At 47.9% G+C, this 22,276-nt stretch overlaps 1 protein-coding gene across 1 annotated transcript; it reads left to right on the plus strand.

Moving 5' to 3' along the window:
* The first annotated feature begins 8,085 nt into the window (after positions 1 to 8,085).
* MT4 (metallothionein 4) lies at positions 8,086 to 11,435 on the plus strand. The gene is made up of 3 exons (XM_021665005.2): positions 8,086 to 8,173; positions 10,373 to 10,438; positions 11,319 to 11,435. Exons 1-3 carry the CDS (start codon positions 8,143 to 8,145, stop codon positions 11,408 to 11,410), a joined length of 189 nt encoding a protein of 62 aa, XP_021520680.1. The 5' UTR covers positions 8,086 to 8,142; the 3' UTR covers positions 11,411 to 11,435.
* The last annotated feature ends 10,841 nt before the right edge of the window (positions 11,436 to 22,276 follow it).

Genomic DNA, 22,276 nt, shown 5'->3' on the forward strand with positions numbered 1-22,276 from the left:
GGTGCATGCCACCACGCCCGGTTAATTTTTGGTATTTTTTAGTAGAGACGGGGTTTCATGGTGTTAGCCAGAATGGTCTAGAATTCCTGACCTCGTGATCCACCTGCATTGGCCTCCAAAGTGCTGGAATTATAGGCATGAGCTACCACACCCAGCCTAAAATAGATTTTTGAAAGAGGAGTTGCCTGTGTACATAGGGAAAGTGAGGGACAGATGGATCTAGCATCCCAGCTACAGCAGCCCCTATTATTCCCCATGAACCCCTGGGGCTCTGAGCATGCACAGCTTGAATACCTCTAGTCCAGCCCCAATATCCCTTGGGGAACCCGGAGGCTACCTAGACTGGCAGAAATGAAGGGACAAGAGTCGGGTGAGGTGGGTGAGGTGCCTAACACCACAGCATTTCAGGAGGTGCACACTCTTGGGGTGGTTCAAGCGTCCCCCATCCTTGTGTGCCCTCACAGAAACCCTGCCTGCGTTCTCCTTTTCTGATAGTCACGGACACACTTATCACCCCTACTAGAAAATCAAGCTCCTGAGGACCACAGCTCAGCTCTGTCTGGTTCACTCACCCCATCCAGAAGGCAAGTTCAAAGCTTGGCATGCAGTAGGTATTAAATATTGTTGCCGAATGACTGATTAATGAAGGATAGAAGGAAAAAGAAAGAAAGGAAAAAAAAATGGCCGGGCAAGGTGGCTCATACCTATAATCCCTACATTTTGAGAGGCCAAGTCAGGAGGACCATTTTAGGCCAGGAGTTTGAGAGCAGCCTGAGCAACATAGCAAGACCCTGTCTCTACAAATAATTTAAAAACAAAATTAGCTGGGCACAGTGGAGCATATCTGTAGTCCCAGCTATTCCAGAGGCCAAGGCAGAAAGATCCCCTGAGCTCAGTAGTTTGAAGCTTCAGCGAGCTCTAATAGTGCCACTGTGCTCCAGCCTGGGTGACAGAGTGAGACCCTGTCTTAAAAAGAAAGAGAGAGAGAAAAAAAACAACAGAGGAAGGAGAAAGCAAGCCAGGAAGAAAAGAACAAAGAAAGGAAAGAGGAAGGGAGGAGGGAGGGAAGGAAGGAAGGAAGGAAGGAAGGAAGGAAGGAAGGAAGGACAGAAGGAAGGATGGACGGATGGTCGGGGAGCCTCCTCACCCTCTCCAAAGCCTGCATCTGGGCTGCCAGCCAACCTCGAGCAGCCACTTTGCTGCTGGGGGCAATGCGTGTGGGTAATTGTCAGCTTCGGCCTTATTCATCCTTCCTGGGGGCCGTGTGCAAAGCAGAAGGTTTCACTTGCCCACTGGGTACTGAATTATAGCTGTGGAGCCGAGTCCATGTAATTAACCAGCAGCCACAAGCCCCAGAGAGTCTGTGAAGGCTGCCGAGTGCACAGGTGGTTTGGGCCCTGAGCAAGGCAACTCCTAATTAGCCTCGGCCTGGTTTTTACAATCCACAGCGCTGGGACCCACCTCCTGGGAGGCTGGCTACACATTGGCTGTGGAGTTCCTTACTGGAGCTCCCAGAAAAGCAGAATTTTGCGTGTGTTTGTGCAGATATTTCGGTAATAGAGAGAGGCTTTCTTATAACTACTCTAAAAGAGAGTAGTTCTTCCATTTGTAATCATCTCCCTTTTAAAGACGACACACTGGTGTTTAGAGAGGTGACGTGCCTTGCTGAAAGCATTGGGGCTGAACTCCAGGTATATGTGACTCCCTATCAAGTTGCCTTATCACTCCACTATGAACATGAAACCTTAATATCATCTACCATTCCTTGAACACTTGGTGTGTTAAACGTGGGATCTTTATTTTCTCAATTCTCACCATAACTTCATGAGTAGACCCACTTATCCCCATTTTGTACTTGAAGTTGAGAGACAAGGGAGCATGTCTGAGGTTGTACAGCAAACAGAGAGGAGCCAGGATGAGAACGACGTAGGAAAGTCTGCAGCCCATGATCACTATGCTGTTGCTAGCCCACAATCGCTAGGGAGGGAAAGGCTGAAGAGACATGCACAGTCAGCATGGGGAAGACTGGACCATGGCTCAGTCTCCAGATGTTAATGGTTGACGAAGCTGGGAGGCAGGAACATACAAAGTGTATCTCAGTTAGATACCATTGCACTTCTTCACACTGATTAGATGGGCACACTTTTAAAAGGTACTGGGGAAATGGAGACTGGCATAGGATCTTTGGAGATCAATTGCCCCATACAACCTAGGCATCCTTTTAGGGAGGAATGAACACTCTTTATGCGACATGAATGGGGCTATTCCTTGCAGCATTTTTGTAATAGAGAATATGTGAAAGCAAGTTAAATGTCATTAGGGGAATGGATAAATAAAATACGGTGTATTCATACAATATAACATTATAATCAGGCATCAGCATGGATAGATTTCAAAAACATAATGATGGGGCCAGGCATGGTGGCTCATGCCTGTAATCCCAACACTCTTGGGAGCTGAGGCGGGCAGATCACATGAGGTCAGTAGTTCGAGACAAGCCTGGTCAATATGGTGAAACCCTGTCTCTAGTAAAAATACAAAAATTAACTGGACTTGGTGGTTGGAGTCTGTAGTTTCCAGCTACTTGGGAGGCTGAGCTAACAGAATCACTGGAACCTAGGAGGTGGAGGTTGCAGTGAGCCAAGATCACTCCACTGCATTCCAGCCTGAGCAACAGAGTGAGACTCCATCTCAAAAAAAAAAAAATGATGGAAGGGAAAAACAGCTGTAGAGCAATATTTGTATTATAGTACCACTTAATGTACTTTTAAAAACATGGAAAGCAATACTGTATACATCTATACACACAGATAGGAAAAGTGTAAAAACAAGAATGGGGAGAATACATGTGAATTTTATCATTGACTTCCTTTAGAGAGACAGAAGAGATGTCTGGGAGAAATATAAAAGGAACTTTAATATATTAAATTCAAAAGATTGATCCCCTGCTTTGTTCCAGGTACTTTTCTGGACACTGAGTATAGGGCAGTGAGCGAAACAGACCAAAATCGCTGCATATGTGAAGCTCACATTTTGGAAAAGGAGCCAGACATGAAACAAGACAAATATGCAAAATATATAGTATGTTTCATGGTGATAAGTACAAAAGAGGAAAAAGAGCAAAAAAGCACACAGGTAGTGTGGAAATTTTAGATAAGGTGGCCAGAGATTACTTCACCTGAAGGAGAGGAAAAATATCTCCAGATAGCTCAAGCGGATATCTAGGGGAAGATCTTTTAGAGATGTGCAAAGGCCCTGGGACTGAGGCATGATTGACAAGTTCAAGTACTGAGCAGGCAGAGAGGCTGGGGAACGCCATAGAGACAAAGGCAGAGAGGGAACAGGGGCTTACCTGGTGGCCAAGAGCTTTTTTGTTTACTGAGTGAGATGGAGAGCTTCTAATGGATTCTGAGCAGAGCAGTGACACAATGTAACTTTTTTTCTTTCTTTCTTTCTTTTTGTTTGTTTGTTTTTTTTTTTTTTTTTTTTTGAGACCACATCTCACTCTGTTGCCCAGGCTGGAATGCAGTAGCACAATCTTGGCTCACCCCAACCTCCACCTCTCAGGTTCAAGCGATTCTCCTGCCTCAGCCTCCCAAGTAGCTGGGACTATAGGTGTGCAGCACCATGCCTGGCTAATTTTTGTATATTTAGTAGACACAGGGTTTCACTATGTTGGCCAGGATGGTCTCGAACTCCTGACCTCATGATCCGCCCACCTCGGCCTCCCAAAGTGCTGAGATTACAGGCGTGAGCCACCATGCCTGGCCATAACTTTTATTTTAATAGAATTACTCTGAGTGTTGTGTGGCTAATTAGGGGGTTTGGGGAGAGGTAAAGAGGACAGCAAAAAGGGCAGAGGCGGTGTTGGGGGGCAGCTAGGAAACAAATGCTGAGTCTGGGGGCGATGATGGTGGCTCAAATCAGGTGGCAGCCACAGAGGCAGACAAGACTGCGGGAGGATCTGGCAGAAGGTAAGCAGGAGCAGGAGCTCAGCTGGAGACAGGAGGAATTTGAAATGCTGTTTGACATTCACATAAAGGTGTTGAGTAGCAACCAGGCTATGAGACTGGAGTTCGGAAGAGAGGCTGGGTCGAAAGAGTAAATTGGGGGCAATCAGCGCACAGGTGATGTTTAGAGCCATTAGCCTGTTAAAATTTTTCTTTCTTTTTCTTTTCTTTTTTTTTTTTTTTTTTTTTTTTTGAGATAACGCCTTGCTCCATCACCCAGGCTAGAGTGCAGTGGTGCAATCATAGCTCACTGCAGCGTTGAACTCCTGGGCTCAAGCAATCCTGTGACCTCAGCCTCCCAAGTAGCTACGACTACAGTTGCATGCCATCACACCTGGCTTTTTTTTTTTTTTTAATAGAGACAAGGTCTTGCTATGTTGGCCAGGCTAGTCTTGAACTCCTTAGCTCAAGCGATCCTGCCACCCTGGCCTCCCACAGTGCTGGGATTACAGGCATGAGCCACCATGCTCAGCCCTGTTAAATTTTTATTTCTTATAATTAAAAGAGCTGAAGCAAATAGGGCAGTGTCAACATCTGTTAATTCTGGGTGGTGGATACAGTGGTGTTTGGAATAATATTCTTTGTACGTTTTAGTATGTTTGAACTTTTTTCTAATAAAAAGTTAATGAATAAGCAGCTTATAAAGCCACAGAGGCTTTAATATGCTGAACAATTCTGTCATGAGGGCTTTGGATGCAAGGCATGAGCACCAGCAACAAGCTGAAAAGTCAAATTCAAATATCCCCCATCACTAACCTGAGCTCAGTGGCAGGGGTTGGCCCTGTCTCTCTGGGCTCCTGCTTTTCTATCTGGACAACACGGGGCTGGCTTCCGACTTATCAGGGTTCTCCCAGTGCTGATCATCTAGGATTCAAGCTGGTGCCCCATAGGCCACTCTGCCCACTCTGATTTTACCCCCTCAGGTCTCTTGCCTAATCCTATATATAAGGCCAGAAATACCCCCAGGAGAGGAGTCTGTAGGTGGAAGGTCAACTTTGCCTCCAAACAAACAGAAACTGCAGCAAAGAGAATCAAAAAGGACAATGCCACATATTCTCTTGGTCCTGGGACCCAAAAGTTAGGTTGAGTGTAAAAACCGGGAGCACCGAGAGTAAAATGCCACAATATTTACGGCTGACGAATGCATCCTGCTCGGGGCTGCAGAGCCATGTGGGGATCTGTGAGCCTGAAACATGCAAATGGGTGGGTGGCCAAACCAAACTACCAATTTTTATTAGACACGGATCGTGATCATATTAACTGTAATAATGTTGGTGATAATAATATTGCGCCAGATTTTGAACTCAGTGCTTAATATATATTCTCTCATTTAACCTCCACAACAACAGTACTGTAAGGTTGTCACTGCATGAGCTAGATTTTGAGATGAGGAAACTGAGCCTCAGAGAGGTCAAGCGGCTCTGAGCTTCGGAGCTCAAGCGTCTCCCTGTGTTGCCCAGGCTAGGCTGGTCTTGAACTCCTGGGCTCAAGCGATCCTCTCACCTCAGCCTCCCAAGGTGCTGGGATTACAGATATGAGACATCGTGTCTGGCCTGGTTTTGATATTATCATTCAGTTGGAGCCTTAAGCAACTTCACACTGTCCATCATCCAAGGAAAAGGTGATTCCTGGCCTAGGTAGAGGAGGAAGAGAGATGGCTTCGAAAAGGGTAAAGGAAAATCCCCTCCTCTCTCTGGTCTCACTTGGTTAGGCCAGACCCTCTAAGCCATTAGTACCTGCTGGAGGGCAGCCCAAGAGGTGGAGGAAGCCAGGCCTGCCACGAGAGATGTGCCGGAACTGGACTGGGGGTGCAGGCCCAGGAAGATGGATCAGTCTCAGGACTCTGGGAGCAGCCATACCTGGTCATGGGTCTCCTGAGCTGAGATATCCTCCTGACCTTCTGAACTATGAACTGTTTTTACTCACCATCGGCTCCCCAGTGCCCAGCACAGTGCCTGGCCCTTGAAGGGTGATGAATGAATACGTGTCCCCTACTAGGCTGTGAACTCCTTTAAGGGAGGCACCATTTGGAGATCACTACAGTGTTGTCCTCTCCTCCCCCCGCCCCAATGCCTGCCACAGTGACCTGCTGATGACCATGGAGCCATCCCTTTCTCCTTATTGGAAGCTCTCAACCCCAAATCCGTGGTTCCGTGGGTCAGACTGAAGTCCAGGTGGTCCTTATGGATGAATGATGGAGACCCCAGCAAGCTGAAAACTGGGAGGAATTATCTCCACTGCTTATGGCCAGGCCTGTTTTTTGCCTTTCTGAATGGCAATAGCATTTTTCAGCAGAGGTCCTCATAGAGCCACACACAGGAGATTCATGCATTTGTCCACTCGTCACTCACTTACCCAGTCATTTGTTCACTTACATATCCACTCTCTCACTCCTGCCTTCAGTCATTTGATTGCTCATCTGATTAATTCATCCATTCATCCAACATCCACTAAACGTTGTGCAGAACATTGAATGCGTATAGAGATGCTTCAGGAACAGATTTTTCTTTTTTTTTTTTTTTTTTTTTTTTTTTTTTTTTGAGACGGAGTCTCGCTCTTGTTACCCAGGCTGGAGTGCAATGGCGCGATCTCGGCTCACCGCAACCTCCGCCTCCTGGGTTCAGGCAATTCTCCTGCCTCAGCCTCCTGAGTAGCTGGGATTACAGGCACGCGCCACCGTGCCCAGCGAATTTTTTTGTATTAATAGAGACGGGGTTTCACAATGTTGACCAGGATGGTCTCGATCTCTCGACCTCGTGATCCACCCGCCTCGGCCTCCCAAAGTGCTGGGATTACAGGCTTGAGCCACCGCGCCCGGCCATGGAACAGATTTTTCACCTGAGAGCTCCCAGATTGGGGCGAGAAAGGTAAGAGCCATGAATACAAATAATCATGCAGGAGCTTAGCGAATAGTGAATGTCGTGAGAAATGTACAGACACATCAGCCAAGGAACACAGAGGGAGAGATTTCTTTCAGTTAATCAGAGGTGGCTTCCTGGAGGATGTGTAATCAGCACCACCTCCAGAATTTCTCCATGGGGAGTGGGTGAGCATGGCAACTTGTCAGGGAAGCTTGAAGCTGCATCCTCTGCAGGGCACTTTACAAAAGACTGAAAAGTAGGCCGGGCGCAGTGGCTCACGCCTGTAATCCCAGCACTTTGGAAGGCTGAGGTGGGCATATCACTTGAGCCCCGGAGTTTGCGACCAGGCTGGGCAACATGGCAGAACCCCATTGCCACCAAAAATACAAAAAAAAAAAAATAGCCAGATGTGGTGGCATGCACTTGTGGCCCCAGCTACTCTGGAGGCTGAGGTAAGAGGATCCTTTGAACCTGGGAGGTGAAGGTTGCAATGAGCCAGGATTGCACTACTGCACTCCAGCCTGGGCAACAGAATGTGACCCCAACTCAAAAGAAAAAACACTGAAAAATAGTCAGCTGCCCACGCCAAAGAATGGGGTTATAATGGAGAGTGAAGAGTTGGTTAAATCTCCCCCAAGTCCCCTCTTGCTTCTCTTGTTGTGTGTGGTCTAGAAGGAAAGGTTGCACGCTCTGGCTGGGCACAACCCCCAATTTTCCACCTTCTCACTCATGGGAAGGGTATGGGCCAGTAGAGGTTCTTGGTGGGACCTTCCAAAGCTCAGGGCCAAGGATAGAGGCCCTGGTCTGCCCATAGTAAGGGCTTTTATAGGGGAGATAGAATGAGGCCCTGAGCCAGGGCAGGAGGAGCCCCTGTGAAGGAGGGAACAGAAATGGCAGACATAGAATGCAGAGGACTTGGAGACAAGGTGGATGTAGCTGCCCGTCTGAGCTCCATGTGTGCGTTTGAGCCTGAGTCTGGTTTCCCTGAAACCTTGGCTGGTGGGCAGGAGAGGTGGGTGCAGCCACCTGTACCCCTGGTGAAAAGCAACTATACTGCTCAGCCTTTCCTCTGCCCTCCTCTGCCTGCTCTTCCCAACCCCCAGCCCAGGGCATCTGGCTGGGCCGTGTGCAGGGCGTCTGGCCCCAGGGAGAGGTGGGGTGAGCTGCAGAATACACCCACATGGCTATAAATGGGGAGCCTCTGGCTGCTGCTCACCCAGCCTCCCTTCCCCAGCAGTGACAGCACCAGAGCCTTTTGGACGCCCTGGACCATGGACCCCGGTAAATGTGTCTGCATGTCTGGTGAGTAAAGAGGCCCACCCTAGGGTCTGGAAACCTTGGACCAGCTTCCTACAGGTCCCTGATGAAAACTTTCCTTCCCTCCAAATAGGAGCCACCAATGGGGTTTGTCCTGGGACCAGATGGGTGGACTGGCTGCCTGTGGGGCAGCTCCCACTCTGTGTTAGCTCCCAGCATCCTGGCTCAGGGAATGGCTGAGAGGGGGCCCTGCAGAACTTGGTCTTTCTAGCTGTTAACCCCTAAGGGCCGCCACCAGAGTGAGGAGAAGAACTCTGGCCCAGAACCTGGCAATCTGGTTTGGGTCCATTGCCGCCATCCCCTCACTGGCACTTACTCATTCTGGTCCTCAGTTTCCTCATCTGTAGACTGAGGTTCCTTATTCCCAGCCAACCACATCCCAGAGTTGCTATAAAAGTGCTAAAACCGTTAAGCACCTGCAGATGCCAGGGGAGTTGCCTCTAACTTATGTGGACTCTTGAGTCTTTGAAACGGCTTAATTCCACAGAAGCATGTTGGCCAGAAGGAGAGAAATCAGGGTTCAAAGCCATCCTGGGATTTTATAATCATGGGAATGGTATAAAGAAGTCTCGCAAGTCTGGGTGCTATGGCTCAACCTGAGGTCCCAGCGCTTTGAGGCTTAGGCAGGAGAATCACTTGAGGCCAGGAGTTCAATGCCAGCCTGGGGAACATAGCGAGACTCCATGCCTACAAATCTTTTTAAACTTAGCTGGGCATAGTAGTGTGTACCTGTAGTCCCAGTTACTCAGGAGGCTAAGATGGGATCGCTTGAGCCCAGGAGTTCGAGGCGGCAGTAAGCTGATTGCACCACTGCACTCTAACCTGGGTAATAGTGCAAGATCCTGTCTCAAAAATAAATGGAGTCTTATAAGACTCCCTTGTCCTTAACAAGGGAGTCATCTCTGTACCAAAAACTTGCAAAAGGGGCAGGAGCTTCTAGCATTTTGAAACTCAAAATGAAAGATGGGATAATTTTTTTTTGAAGTGTAGACAGTCTTTACGGTATAAAAACAGACGGTTTTTATGGTGTAAAAACAAGATCTGGGCCAGGCATGGTGGCTCATGTCTGCAATCCGGCACTTGGCGGGTAAGGCAGGATGATCGCTTATGCCCAAGTAGTTTGAGACCAGCCTGGGCAATATAACAAGGCCCTGTTTCTACAAAATTAAAAAAAATTAGCCAGGTGTGGTGGTACGTGCCTGTTGTCCCATCTATTCAGGAAGCTGAGGCAGGAAGATCACTTGAGCCCAGGAGCTTGAGGCTGCAGTGAGCTGTGTTCCCACCATGGCACTACAGCATGGGTGACAGAGCAAGACCAGAAAGGAAGAAAGGAGAAGGGAGGGGAGGGGAGGAAGCTCTGTGGCTCTTGTTTTGAGTTCAGTGACGTTCCTTGACCTTTCTTTAACCCATTCATGGTTTTCATCTTGCCTTGTGAAGGTGACAAGGGTGTGAAAGGCTTTTTTTTTTTTTTTAAGATAGAGTCTCACTCCATCACCCAGGCTGGAGTGCAGTGGCAAGATCTTGGCTCACTGTAACATCCATCCCCTGGGTTCAAGGCATTCTCATGCCTCAGCCTCCCTAGTAACTGAGATTACAGGTGTGTGGCACCATGCCCAGCTAATTTTTTTTTTTTTTTGCATTTTTAGTAGAGATGGGATTTCTCCATGTTGGCAAGGGTGGTCTCAAACTTCTGGCCTCATGTGATTCACCTGCTTGGCCTCCCAAAGTGCTGGGATTACAGACGTGAACCACTGTGCCTGGCCAAGAGGATGTGAAAGGCTTTGATAGTTCCCAGAGGAACCTTGGGCTTGGTAATGTTGGCTGCATCTGTTGGTTCCCATTGTACATAAGAATTATTTGTGTTACTTTTCAAAAATATGGACTCCATTTCCCCACCAACATTTACGAATGAGAACATCTCAAGGGTTGGTCCCAGGAATCTGCATTTTTACAGTTATCCCGGGCTTGATTGACGCAGCCATGCCAGTTCCCATCCGTGCCCTGTAACTGTGGAGTATTGCACAGTACTGGACACTGGGGTGATGCTCAGCAGCCTTGTCACCCTCTTGTCCAGTTCCCAAGGACAACCCAGGAGCCCTGCCACTGTGACAGTCGGCATCATGCCTTGTGTTCCTCACTCTGTCTCCATCCTCACGTTCGTGGTGGCTCTGTCCTCTCTTCTAGGAGGAATCTGCATGTGTGGAGACAACTGCAAATGCACAAACTGCAACTGTAAAACATGTCGGAAGAGTGAGTATGGTGACTGGGGACACTGGGCTGGGAGTTAGAAAGGTCCAATCTCGGCTGGGCGCAGTGGCTCACGTCTGTAATCCCAGCATTTTCGGAGGTTGAGGAGGGTGGATCACCTCAGGTCAGGAGCTCGAGACCAGCCTGGCCAACATGGTGAAACCCCGTCTCTACTAAAAATACAATAATTAGCTGGGCATGGTGGTGGATGCCTGTAATCCCAGCTACTTGGGAGGCTGAGGCAAGAGAATCACTTGAACCCCAGAGGCGAAGAAGGTTGCAGTGAGCTGAGATGATGCCATTGCACTCCAGCCTTGGTGACAAGAGTGAAACTCAGTCAAAAAAAGAAAGAAGGAAGGAAGGAAGAAAGAAAGAAAGTCCAATCCCCATCCTCAATCCTCCAGCCATGGTGATTGGAGAGGTTGTGGGTGCCTTTTACCCATTTGGTAAACATCTGAAATGAGAACCATGCAGAGACCTACGGCAGAGCTCTACATGGCTGCAGCCCACCCAGGGATGAGGGCATCCACAGTGTTTGGAGCAGGAAGAAGACTGAGGAGAGGTTCTGTCCCGCCCACTGGTAATGGGGCTAGAGCACTGGTCTGGAGTCATGAGCCCTAGGTTCTAGTCTTGCCTTTGCCACTGTCCCATGACCTTGGCAAACCCTTTCCCTTCTGTGAGCTTCTGATGGACTCTAGATGACCCCTGGGATCCCTTCCAGTTCTAACATCCCTCAACCTCTTGTCCCAGGATTTTTGCTAATATGGATTGAAACCTCATCCACACACCCCTCTTTTCCAACTTCCTCTAAGTGGTGGGAGGGGCAATGGTGAGATGGGAGTGTTGACCCACAGCGGATCTGTGCATCTCCTGACTCTTTCAGGCTGCTGTCCCTGCTGCCCCCCGGGCTGTGCCAAGTGTGCCCGGGGCTGCATCTGCAAAGGAGGCTCAGACAAGTGCGGCTGCTGCCCATGAAACCCATCCATCATGTCCACCTCTTCCTAGGAGAGAAAACTGGGGAGCGTCTGTACAGTGCATGAATTGAGAAGGTGGAATAATTGTACAATAGGATGTGCTTTTTATATGTTTGCCCAAATGTAGTGTTGGTCGCATTCGTGTAAAGTACTTGGGGCAATAAAGTTTTCACTCTTAGTTGTCTGGTGGCTCAGAGCATCGTTTTACCATTATTAATCCAGCAGGACCAAAAGGGGCTGCTTCTGTTGCAGATCCTGTAACCACCCACTTGTACCTGTGACAGATGGCTGCCTGCTGAAAGGTCCTGCGACTCTGCCTGGGGGCTTTCTTCTGCTGCACAAGCTTGCTTGACCAATGCACAGAGCAGGCCAGGAGTACTGAGGAGTTAAAGTCACTGGGAACAGCCCTTAGCCAATGACAAGTGGAGGTCGGTGGGTAAATATCACAGCATCCTCACCCCTCAAAAGGAACCACTCTGAGACTCATTCTATGTTGTCTCCTGGAAGCCTCTAGAAGCACTGAGCTTCGAAAGCTCACAGCAGTAACCTGCTCATTAATGTAACCTACAGTGGCCTCCTTCCTTGCCTCACCTCCCCATTTCCCCATCATCACTTCCTGGGATTTCCACCCAAAGAAACTATTTGTACAGGGTTCACTTTGTGGATAACCTCATCTTGGCCAGGCTCTCCTGACATAGCCCAGAATGCCTCATTGTGCAAATGTAGCTGTTTAACGGGTTTGAGCACTGAATCAGTCATGAATGGACGCTGTGTGTATCTGAAGGTAATCTCCAAGGCCAAGACATTGAGGGTATTAGCTGCCCTGGTTTGGTTACTTAGAACAGTCTTTAGGACTGGATGAACTGGCAGACATGAATCAGGAAGCAGAATCTGGTGGAGGTGCAGAAACAGCATCCTAAGCAGACCTCCTAGAAGATAACTTTTTAGATAAACAGCTGAGAAGGCGGAAGTCCCTGGAGGCTGGCACTGGGGACTGGGGTTGATCCCCAGCTCTCACCCACACGACCATCCTCAGCAGAGCTGAAGACAAACCCAAGCTCTGAGACAATGTTCATTCATGCCATCCCTGGCCTGAACTAGGGCCCGTCAGAGAACAGAGCGGCCTCCTCCTCCTCCAACCTCTGTCAAGCAACCGTCAGATACAGGAGTGGGTGAGAATAGAGTCTTTGCCAAGGTCACAGAGCAGCCCCAGGGTGTCAAAGAGGGCTGGGCTCAGCCAGGATTTACTGCATGCTTCCTGGAACTGATCACCTTCATAATCCACACTGTCATTATCCCTATGTGGAACTTAGCTGGGGCCTCCCTGGGAAGGTTTTCGCCCTGTGTCCATGAGTTGTGCCTTAGACACAGAATCATAGTGCAGTGGAAACAGCTTGGCCCTGGGGTCAGACATTCCACCACTCCCTGGCAACATGACCCTGACCAAGTCATTTACCCTCTTGAGGCTCAACTTCCTCATCTGTGAAATGCATCTCCTTCGCAGAGTTGTAGAGAGAAAGTGTAGCATAGAATCTGTGCACATAGCAGGTGCCTCATAAACAGGGATTTTAGCAGAGCTACAGTCTATCCTAGGCTTCTGTTTATTAATCTCTGAAAAGGCCCCTGACAAGTCATTCTCTGTCATTGCAGAGCTCTTAAGCACCTTGAGAAGGACACAACACAAGGGATTATACCTGCCAGGGGGCACAACAGTCCCTTGTGCCTCCAGCAAGCAGGTTGGCAACTCACCCTGCAACCTCAGCCTCGGTACCCACTAAGATGCTGACTCATCTCATCCAAATGCCTTTAGAGTAGCTGCTTCTGCACAATCTCACTTACTACCATCCCATCATTGAAAGGGAGATTCAGCCCTCAGATTCTCATTTTAACAATAATAACATCAACAACTAATATTTATTGAGCACTTAATATGTGCTCAACACCTAATAAGTACCGAGCATTGTCCTAAGCAGTTTACAAACATCGTCTCATGGACTCTGCACCATCAGGACCACTTCAGAGCCAGATAACCAGGGCCCTGCTCTGGACCCTCTGCTTCAAAGGACCTGTCTCTGGTCTTCCTCCTCCCCACAAGAGGGGAGTCCGAGGGTCCGAGGGAATCTGTCCAACTAGAACCCATGCTCATTCCTCCCCTGAGTCCCCCATCTAGCACCATCTAGACAATGTTTTGAGTACCTGCGACCCCAAAGGCTAATTCTAGGGTCTGCGTAGGCCCCCTCTCCCAGTGGTCTATCCTTCCCGAAGGTGGACCATGCCATCAGTCTGTATACTCCTGGACCCAAAGGATGGCCAAGGGCAGATGTATTCAGAGATGAGAGGATGTGTGAATAGACTGGACACATGAGTTTTTATGTCTACATTGAGTGGGGCAGTCAGGGCGGGAAGAGCAGGGGGTGAACTGCACCTAGGCCTCCATTCTTGCTTTTGCCCCATGCTCTACAAGTGTTAGGGGCAGGCCTGCACTAACAACCCTGGAAGAGAATCCTGTTAGATAATAGGATCCTGTTAGGTCCCCCACTTTGCAGATAAAGATGCTGAGGCTCCAGGAAAGTCAGTGGCTGAAATTCACAAGGATTCCAAGAGGCAGAACTGGGAACTGAGCTTAGGTCTGCCTGACCCAGAGGCCATGCTCTTGTCTACGCAATATGGATGAGGCAGAGAGAAGGCCGTAGGCAATGCTGCCCCAGAGCCAGGCAAGTAGAGTCCTTGCCCAGGGCCTTGTAGTTTAGACAGCACACACATCACAAGCACACAAATGTGTTAAAGTGCAGTCCCTGACATTTTAGCCACCAGGGACCAGTTGTGGTGGAAGACAACTTTTCCATGAACAATGGGACCGGACAAGATGGTTTTGGGATGAAACTGTAGTTAGATTCTGATAAGGAGTGCACAACCTAGATCCCTCGCAGTTCACAATAAGGTTCTCACCCCAGTGGAAATCCAGTGCTACCTCTGATCTGACTGGAGGCAGAGCTCAGATGGTAACACTCACTTGCCCCAAAGCCCAGTTCCTAACAGGTCACAGACCAGTACTGCAGCCTGGTGGTTGGGGAAACCTGTATTAAAGAATACATGGGGCCGGGCGCCATGGCTCACGCCTGTAATCCCAGCACTTTGGGAGGCCAAGGCAGGCAGATCACAAGGTCAAGAGATCGAGACCATCCTGGCCAACATGGTAAAAGCCCATCTCTACTAAAAATACAAAAATTAGCTGGACATGGTGGCGCGCGCCTGTAGTCCCAGCTATTCGGGAGGCTGAGGCAGGAGAATTGCTTGAACCCAGGAGGCGGAGGTTGCGGTGAGCCGAGATCGCACCATTGCACTCCAGCCTGGGTAACAAGAGCGAAACTCCGTCTCAAAAAAAAAAAAAAAAAAATTTTGTCAACTATATTTAAATACGTAAGAACCCCTTCCTCTTTGAATGTCTCTTTATCATAATATTCTGTCTTTATTTTATGGAGTCATTTCTTGAATCTCTCTGGAGTTAAATGGTTTTAATTTCTTATCGTATTCTCTTTTTTGGAGGCCTAAACAAATATTTATTAAATTCCTATTATAAGCTAGATTTTATACTCTGACCTAGGGATAATACATTGTTGAATTTTCCTTGAATTATTTCTGCTTCTTTGAGCTGAAAGCAGGCTCTTTGGGTAAGGGGAGCTTGCTGACTGGCAAGCTTGTTTTTCGCATGCCCAGGTGGGGAGGTGGTAGACAAGTCTGGCCACTCCTTGGGGTCAAAACAAGAAGGGCCATCTTCTGTGGGACTGACCCTCCTCTGGAAACCCTGGCTCCTCCTAGACCGGCTGCTTGATTTCTTCATAGAAAATCTTGCAGTCTCAGCCTGGGGGAAAATGATGGGGCTGCCCAAGTAGTGGTATAGGGGTCAGTGTGACAATCACATGTCAGTTCTACATCCAGACCTTCCATCAGCTGCCATCCTGGTTTTTACTTCTCCTTCCTCTTCTGCTCTCTCGGACTCACCTCACCTCACCCAAAAAAACAAAGCACACCAAAATATCCCACAGACTTCCGCACTTCTTGATTTGAGCTGTGGCTTTCTCTACTCCCATTTACCCATAAATGTGATTTAACTCATTCCAGTATTCCAGAAATGGTAAAAGCTCAGATCCCTTGATGTGCTGTCCAAGCCATCTCCCCCAACACAGCTCTTTTATTGGCTTTTTGTTCCCTCTTTATCCTTCTTTAGTTTATTTCAATGAGTGTTCAGGAGGAGGAGCGGTAAATCCATGTGCTCAACCTCCCATCTTGAGCCAAAAGTCAGCCAGGCTTTTGATTGGTATGATTCTGAATCTTTACAAAAACTCTGCAGGATAGAGATTATTATCTCCAACCCACAGATAAGGAAAACTGAGACTCAGAGAAGTGAGAGACCTCATCCCAAGCTCGAGCATAACTAGCTGGTGGAGAAGCTTGAAGACCATGAGGGAAGATGAGCTGGAGGGAAAGAAAAGCCACAGGGAGAAGTGATCAGAGTGGCTACGTGTGGCCCTGAGGGTAACACTTGAGCATTGAGAGGAAACACCAAGGAAACAGATTTTAGGTCAAGAAAAAGTAGAGCTTTCTCATGGCAGAGCTGCCTGCAGCAGGAAAGTGCTGTGTTAGGAGCCTGACATGTCATGGCTTGTGTTCCTGTACTGCCTAAGGGACAACAGCAACCTCAGAGAGGCTGTGACCAACTCTGCACCTGCTTGGGCCATACTGAACTGGGATGGAGGCCAGAGGAGGGTGTGGTGAGGAGGGCAGGTGGAGCCCAGATCACAGTACAGGAAGGCAAGGTCCTCATGGGGGCTGTAGGGGGCGCTCCAGGCCCAAAGACAGGGGCAGCAGGAGTCATCTGAGTTTTGAGGGCGGAGTTTCCCACCTCACTTTGGCTGCTGTGGGAGCCCAAGAGAGCCTAGAAAGGGCCTGGACCCTTCAGACATGGCTGCTGGGAGGACAAATCAGGACAAGCTCTCCAAGGGCTCAGAAGGCCATAGGTGTAATGGATCTTAACAATGTGCAAATCACCCAGATTCACAGGGCGTGGACTTTTAAAATAATTTGGCAATATTCTCCTCACCTGTGAAATGGAGATAATAATCTCTATCCTGCAGAGTTTTTGTAAAGATTCAAAATCATACCAATCAAAAGCCTGGCTCAGGCTTTTGGCTCAAGATGGGAGGCTGAGCACATGGATTTACCTCTCCTCCTCCTGAACACCCATTGAAAGAAACTAATAAGTAAATCTAAGAACCATAAAAACATTCTTCCTGGCCAGGCACGGTGGCTCACACACCTGTAATCCCAGCACTTTGGGAGGCTGAGGCAGGCGGATCTTGAGGTCAGGAGTTCAAGACCAGCCTGGCCAATATGGTGAAACCCCCGTCTCTACTAAAAATACAAAAATTAGCTGAGTGGGGTAGTCCCAGCTACTTGGAAGCCTGAAGCAGAAGAATTGCTTGAACCCAGGAGGTAGAGGTTGCAGTGAGCCAAGGTTATGCTACTGCACTCCAGCCTGGGCAACAGAGTGAGACCTTGTCTAAAAATAAAAAACAAAAAACGGCTGGGCACAGTGGCTCACGCTTGTAATCCCAACACTTTGGGAGGCTGAGGCGGGTGGATCACAAGGTCAGGAGTTTGAGACCAGCCTGGCCAACATGGTGAAACCTCATCTCTACTGAAAATACAAAAATTAGCAGGGCGCAGTGGCGGGTACCTGTAATCCCAGCTACTCAGGAGGCTAAGGCAGGAGAATCACCTGAACCCAGGAGGCGGAGGTTGCAGCGAGCTGAGATCATGCCACTGCACTCTAGTTTGGGCAACAGAGGAAGACTGTCTCAAAAAAAAAAAAAAAAACCATGGAAAACGGTTATAGCAAAACCTAAACAGATAACAAGCCATAAATTAATTACACAGTAGTTTCCCAAAAAGAAGCCACATAAAATACAAAATATTGAAATGAAATATACTAAAATGTTAACAGGGATTGTGCTGAGATCACAGTAAAAGATCGTTTTTTCTGTGAAAGATAGAATTTCCCAAAATTTACCGAAGTAGTATGTTTTAAAATAAATACATTCTGAAAAGGAAAAAAAATAGCATGTATCCTTTGAGCCAGAAATTTTACTTTAAGAAATGTTGTATGGAAAAGGAAAAAAAATCATGAATTATACACAAACAAATGCTCCCAAGGTGTTTATCACGGCATGAATTATAATAGTGAAGATTTGGAAACAATCAAAATGTCTCAGAGTAGGGTACTGGGTAAGTCAATTATGGAATGAATCTATTAAAATAAAATTGTAGAAGTGAAATTTGTGTCATGGATGTTCACAATCTACTGATAAGCAAGGAAGAAACTCATTTATAAATCAGCATGTACTAGGGGCTTCTAATTTTATATTTAAGGGAATTATATATGTACTTTTCATTTTTTTCCAGAATTTTCTACAATCAACAAAGGAAGAGGAGCTGGGGAGAAGAGCTAGACCCAGGTGGGGAACTAGACCCAGGTGGAGACCCAGGTGTTTTTAAAATCTGAGGCACAGATGGGATGAATGATTAAATTTACTTTTGAAGACAAGGAAAGGGTAGAATATTGGAATTGAAACCATCTTGGAAAAGTTGGGCCATTTGACAAGAGATATAGGCTAAATGGAGGCGTCCCCCTTCTCTGTGCCCAGCCTTACTGTCCTTCCCTTGCAAATTACTTCTCCAAGTGTTCTCCTTTGATTTGTCATATTTGAGCCTCAAACACCTTTGTCAAGGAGGCAGGGGCAGTCCATGACACTCTGCATTTGATAGAGGCCAAACATGCAAATTGGCGATGAGGCTGGGATTGTGAAGCAGGCCCTCTGATTCCCCTGGCTCCTTTCCCTACCTGTTTGAGTTGCTAAAAATCAAGGCTAGATTGTTACAGGATAAAGTGGAGCAGGATGTCTCTGCTTTGGCAATATTGACATTTGGGGCCAGATGAGCCTTGGTTTTAGGGGGTTATCCTGTACCTTTTAGGATGTTTGGCAGTATCCCTGGCTTCCACCCATTAGACACCAGTAGTGCCACTACCCCCTCAATCCCACCACTATCAAAAATGTTTCTGACATTGCCAAATGACCCCTGGGGGCAAAACCACCCACAGTTGAGAACCACTGAGATAAACGAGGTGTGAGAGGAATCTTTGGTGCCTCAATGTCATTCCTGGGAGAAGGCAATGCTGTCTGTTCCTGCACCTGGGAAGCTCTTTCTTTCTCTCTCTTTTTTTTTTCTTTTCGAGACAGGGTCTCACTTTGTCACTCAGGCTGGAGTGCAGTGGCATGATCTTGGCTCACTGCAGCCTCAACCTCCTAGGCTCAAGAGATCCTCCTGCCTCAGCCCCCCAAATGCCTGGGACCACAGGCACACACCACCATATCCGCTAATTTTTTGTATTTTTTGTAGAGACGGAGTTTCACCATATTTCCCAGGTTAGGATTACAGTTGTGAGACACCGCATCTGGCCCATGTGTTGATCTTTAGAACAGCTCTCTCCTCACCCAAGCTGTGGGTTCTTGAAGAAAGACATTATCTTACTCACTTTATGGCTGGCGTTCCTAACATGAAGTCTGGATTAAGGCGGTGCTCCATAGATGTTTGCGGTTTGAAATGAAATTCACCACCATGTTACTCTTTTAAGCCAAGCAGGATGAGGATGGGGTGGGCTACAGGGTAACTTCATGGCTCTATATTTAACTCAGCCTGACTCTTCATGACTCAGCCTTCAAGGATCCCACAAAAAGAATTAGCCCAAGGTCAGACTCACTCAATTCTCTTAGGCATTCATTCACTCAACATTCAAAGGACATTTCAGGTGTGCAGGGAACTTTGCTAAGCACAGAAGTGGGGAGGGGAAGAAATCATCCCTCTTAACCCCTCACCTTCGGGGACCTCAGAGTCTGTCATGAAGATGTCAGAATATCTTGTCTCCTCTCCTATAGTGGAGAATATATCTAGACAAGAACCTCACTGAAGTGCCGAGGAGGGGAGGTTACAGCTTGCTGCAGGCAGGAGTGAAGGCTTCCTGGAGGGCGTGATATTTGAGCAGGGCCTAAAAGGATATGTAGTTTTTTGTTTGTTTGTTTTTTGAGACAGGGTCTCACTCTGTCTCCCAGGCTGGAGTTGAGTGGCAAAATCTCGGCTCACTGCAACCTCCACCTCCCAGGTTCATGTGATTCTCCTGCCTCAGCCTCCTGAGTAGCTGGGATTACAGGTGTGCACTACCACACCCAGCTAATTTTTGTATTTTTAATAGAGACAGGGTTTCACCATGTTGACCAGGCTGGTCTCAAACTCCTGACCTCAGATGATCCACCCGCCTTAGCCTCCCAAAGTGCTGAGATTATGGACATGAGCCAATGCATCCAGCCTGAAATTCATTATAAAAGGAAATCTTGCATCACTACTATAGAGGAGATGCTGAATCATTTGCCATAAACAGGAGGTAACCATGGAGACAAAAACAGAAAACATAAAGCCAAGTTATTAAATGTCTAGCTAGGTACTGTGGCATGGTGGGGCTCCCCTGTTCTTTCCTGCATCCTCTGCTCATTCTCTGTTAAAAAGGGGAGCTGGGTTGGGCATGGTGGCTCATGCCTGTAATCCCAGCACTTTGAGAGGGTGAGGCAGGAGGATCATTTGAGCCCGGGAGTTCCAGAGCACCCTGGGCAACATGGTGAAATCCTGACTCTACCAAAACAAACAAACAACAACAACAACAAACCCCCAAGACACACACACACACAAATTAGCCAGGCATGGTGGTATGTGCCTGTGGTCCCAGCTACTTAGGAGGGACTTGAGGATCGCTTGAGGATCACTCGTGGGAGGATCGCTTGAGCCAGGGAAGTCAAGGATGCAGTGAGCCATGATTGTACCACTGCACTCCAGCCTGGGTGACAGAGCAAGACCCCATCAGAGAGAGAGAGGAGAGAGAGAGAGAGAGAAAGCTGGGCCAGTGTAGGAGAGGCACGGAAGACATCTTAGCTCCAAGCTGAGTCTCCTTAGAGCAACCAGGAAGATTCATCAAGAACTGAAAAGAGAATAATTTTTAATTACAATCATCTCACTTTGGGAAGCTAGACCAGTGGAATCAGGCTTGGAGTCAAGAGACATGGTTCAAGTTCTGGCTTCATTACAACTTTGCTGTGTGACTTTGGACAAAAGCTATGCTGTCTCTGAGTTTCTTCATCTGCTAAAATAACACAGATGGTACTCATGACATGAGTTTTCAGAAAGAATCTCAGGATCCCTACTCAAACTCTGGTGTAAGAGGAGCAAGGATGTCATAGGTGAGCAACAGCTATCTGCACCGGGGACACGGAGGTAAAGGAATTTACCAAGACAGTTGTAGATAAAGAAAGGCAGATTTATTTAAAAAAGTATGAAAATACATTGCCAGGGAGCAACTGGCAAAAGCAGCAGAAGAGGAGCCGGCTGCAAGGAAGCAAAGGCTTGCTGAGGATTTGATAGAATGGAATTGGGCTGACTGATAACACCAATGCAGCAGGGAGCTTACCTTGAATTCTTCCATCCGCAGGGGCGTTTGGTAAATCGAGGCATTTGATGGTAAGCGGGAAACATGCAAGTTATGTACGTTATCTGCACAGGAGGTCCATAAGTCCTGAGCCAAGGTAGACCGTAGACCTAGAGCTCATCTGCTTTATCTCTTTGCTTTCCCCTGGTCCCACCAGTCTGACTCCTTTTCCTTAGTTAGGATTCCACAAAGGATAGGACAGAGGAGGAGGGACATTTTGCCAACTTGAGGGTAAGATCCTGGTGCATCAATAATCCAGTGACAATTGGGAAGCCAAAGTTACAAAAGACTTGAAAGAATTTAGGTGCCCAGAAGCTAGTTCCTGCGGTGACTGCCCCAGGTCTCCTCCAGGTAAGTGCTGGGCCCCCTGCTGTTGTGGAACGGAACTTGGTTCAGGCTAGGATCTGCTTGGAATGGAGAGTCCACCTTCACGGAGAGGTCTAAAGTCAGTGTGGTTTTTTGGTTTGTTTTTTTTTTCCCTGTTTTTTGTTTTTGTTCTTTTGAGATGGAGTCTCACTCTGTCACCCAGGCTGGAGTGCAGTGGTGCGATCTCAGCTCACTGCACTGCCTCCCAGGTTCAAATGATTTTCCTGCCTCAGCATCCCAGGGAGGCTGAGGATTACAGGCACTGGGATTACAGGCACCACCACTGTGGATAGCTGGGATTACAGGCACCCACCACTGTGCCTGGGCTAATTTTGGTATTTTTAGTAGAGACAAGATTTAACCATGTTAACCAGGCTGGTCTTGAACTCCTGACCTCAGGTGATCCACTCACCTTGGCCTCCCAAAGGCTGGAATTACAGGCGTGTGCAAACAGGCCTGGCCTAAAGTCAGTGTTTTGATGTCCTCTTGTGTGGGAGACCACGTACACTATCACGGGCCAGGCTGTGGGCTGAGTCAGGACTGGTGCAGGTCATGTAGGGCCTGAATGGGGCATTTCCAGAAGTTGACGACCTGCCTTGTGGGTAGAGAGAAGAGGCAGGATGACTTTCTTTGCTGCAGACCTGAAGGTTCTGCAATTCCATAAAGTTTACTTGGGGTATCAAAACATTGTCAACTATCCAGGAGCCTAGCAAGTAGCATGCCTAATAAATAGAATTCATAGTGGACTGAATTAAAGACATCAGGGCAGTCTGAAGAATAATGCACTTAGGGCTGGAAGCAGTGGCTCATACCTGTAATCCGAGCACTTTGGGAGGCCGAGACGGGTGGATCACGAGGTCAGGAGATCAAGACCATCCTGGCCAACATGGTGAAACCCCGTCTCTACTAAAA

Source organism: Aotus nancymaae, unplaced genomic scaffold (assembly GCF_030222135.1).
Source record: "Aotus nancymaae isolate 86718 unplaced genomic scaffold, 86718_ANA_hifiasm-v0.15.2.pri h1tg000030l, whole genome shotgun sequence".
NCBI classification, from domain to species: domain Eukaryota; kingdom Metazoa; phylum Chordata; class Mammalia; order Primates; family Aotidae; genus Aotus; species Aotus nancymaae.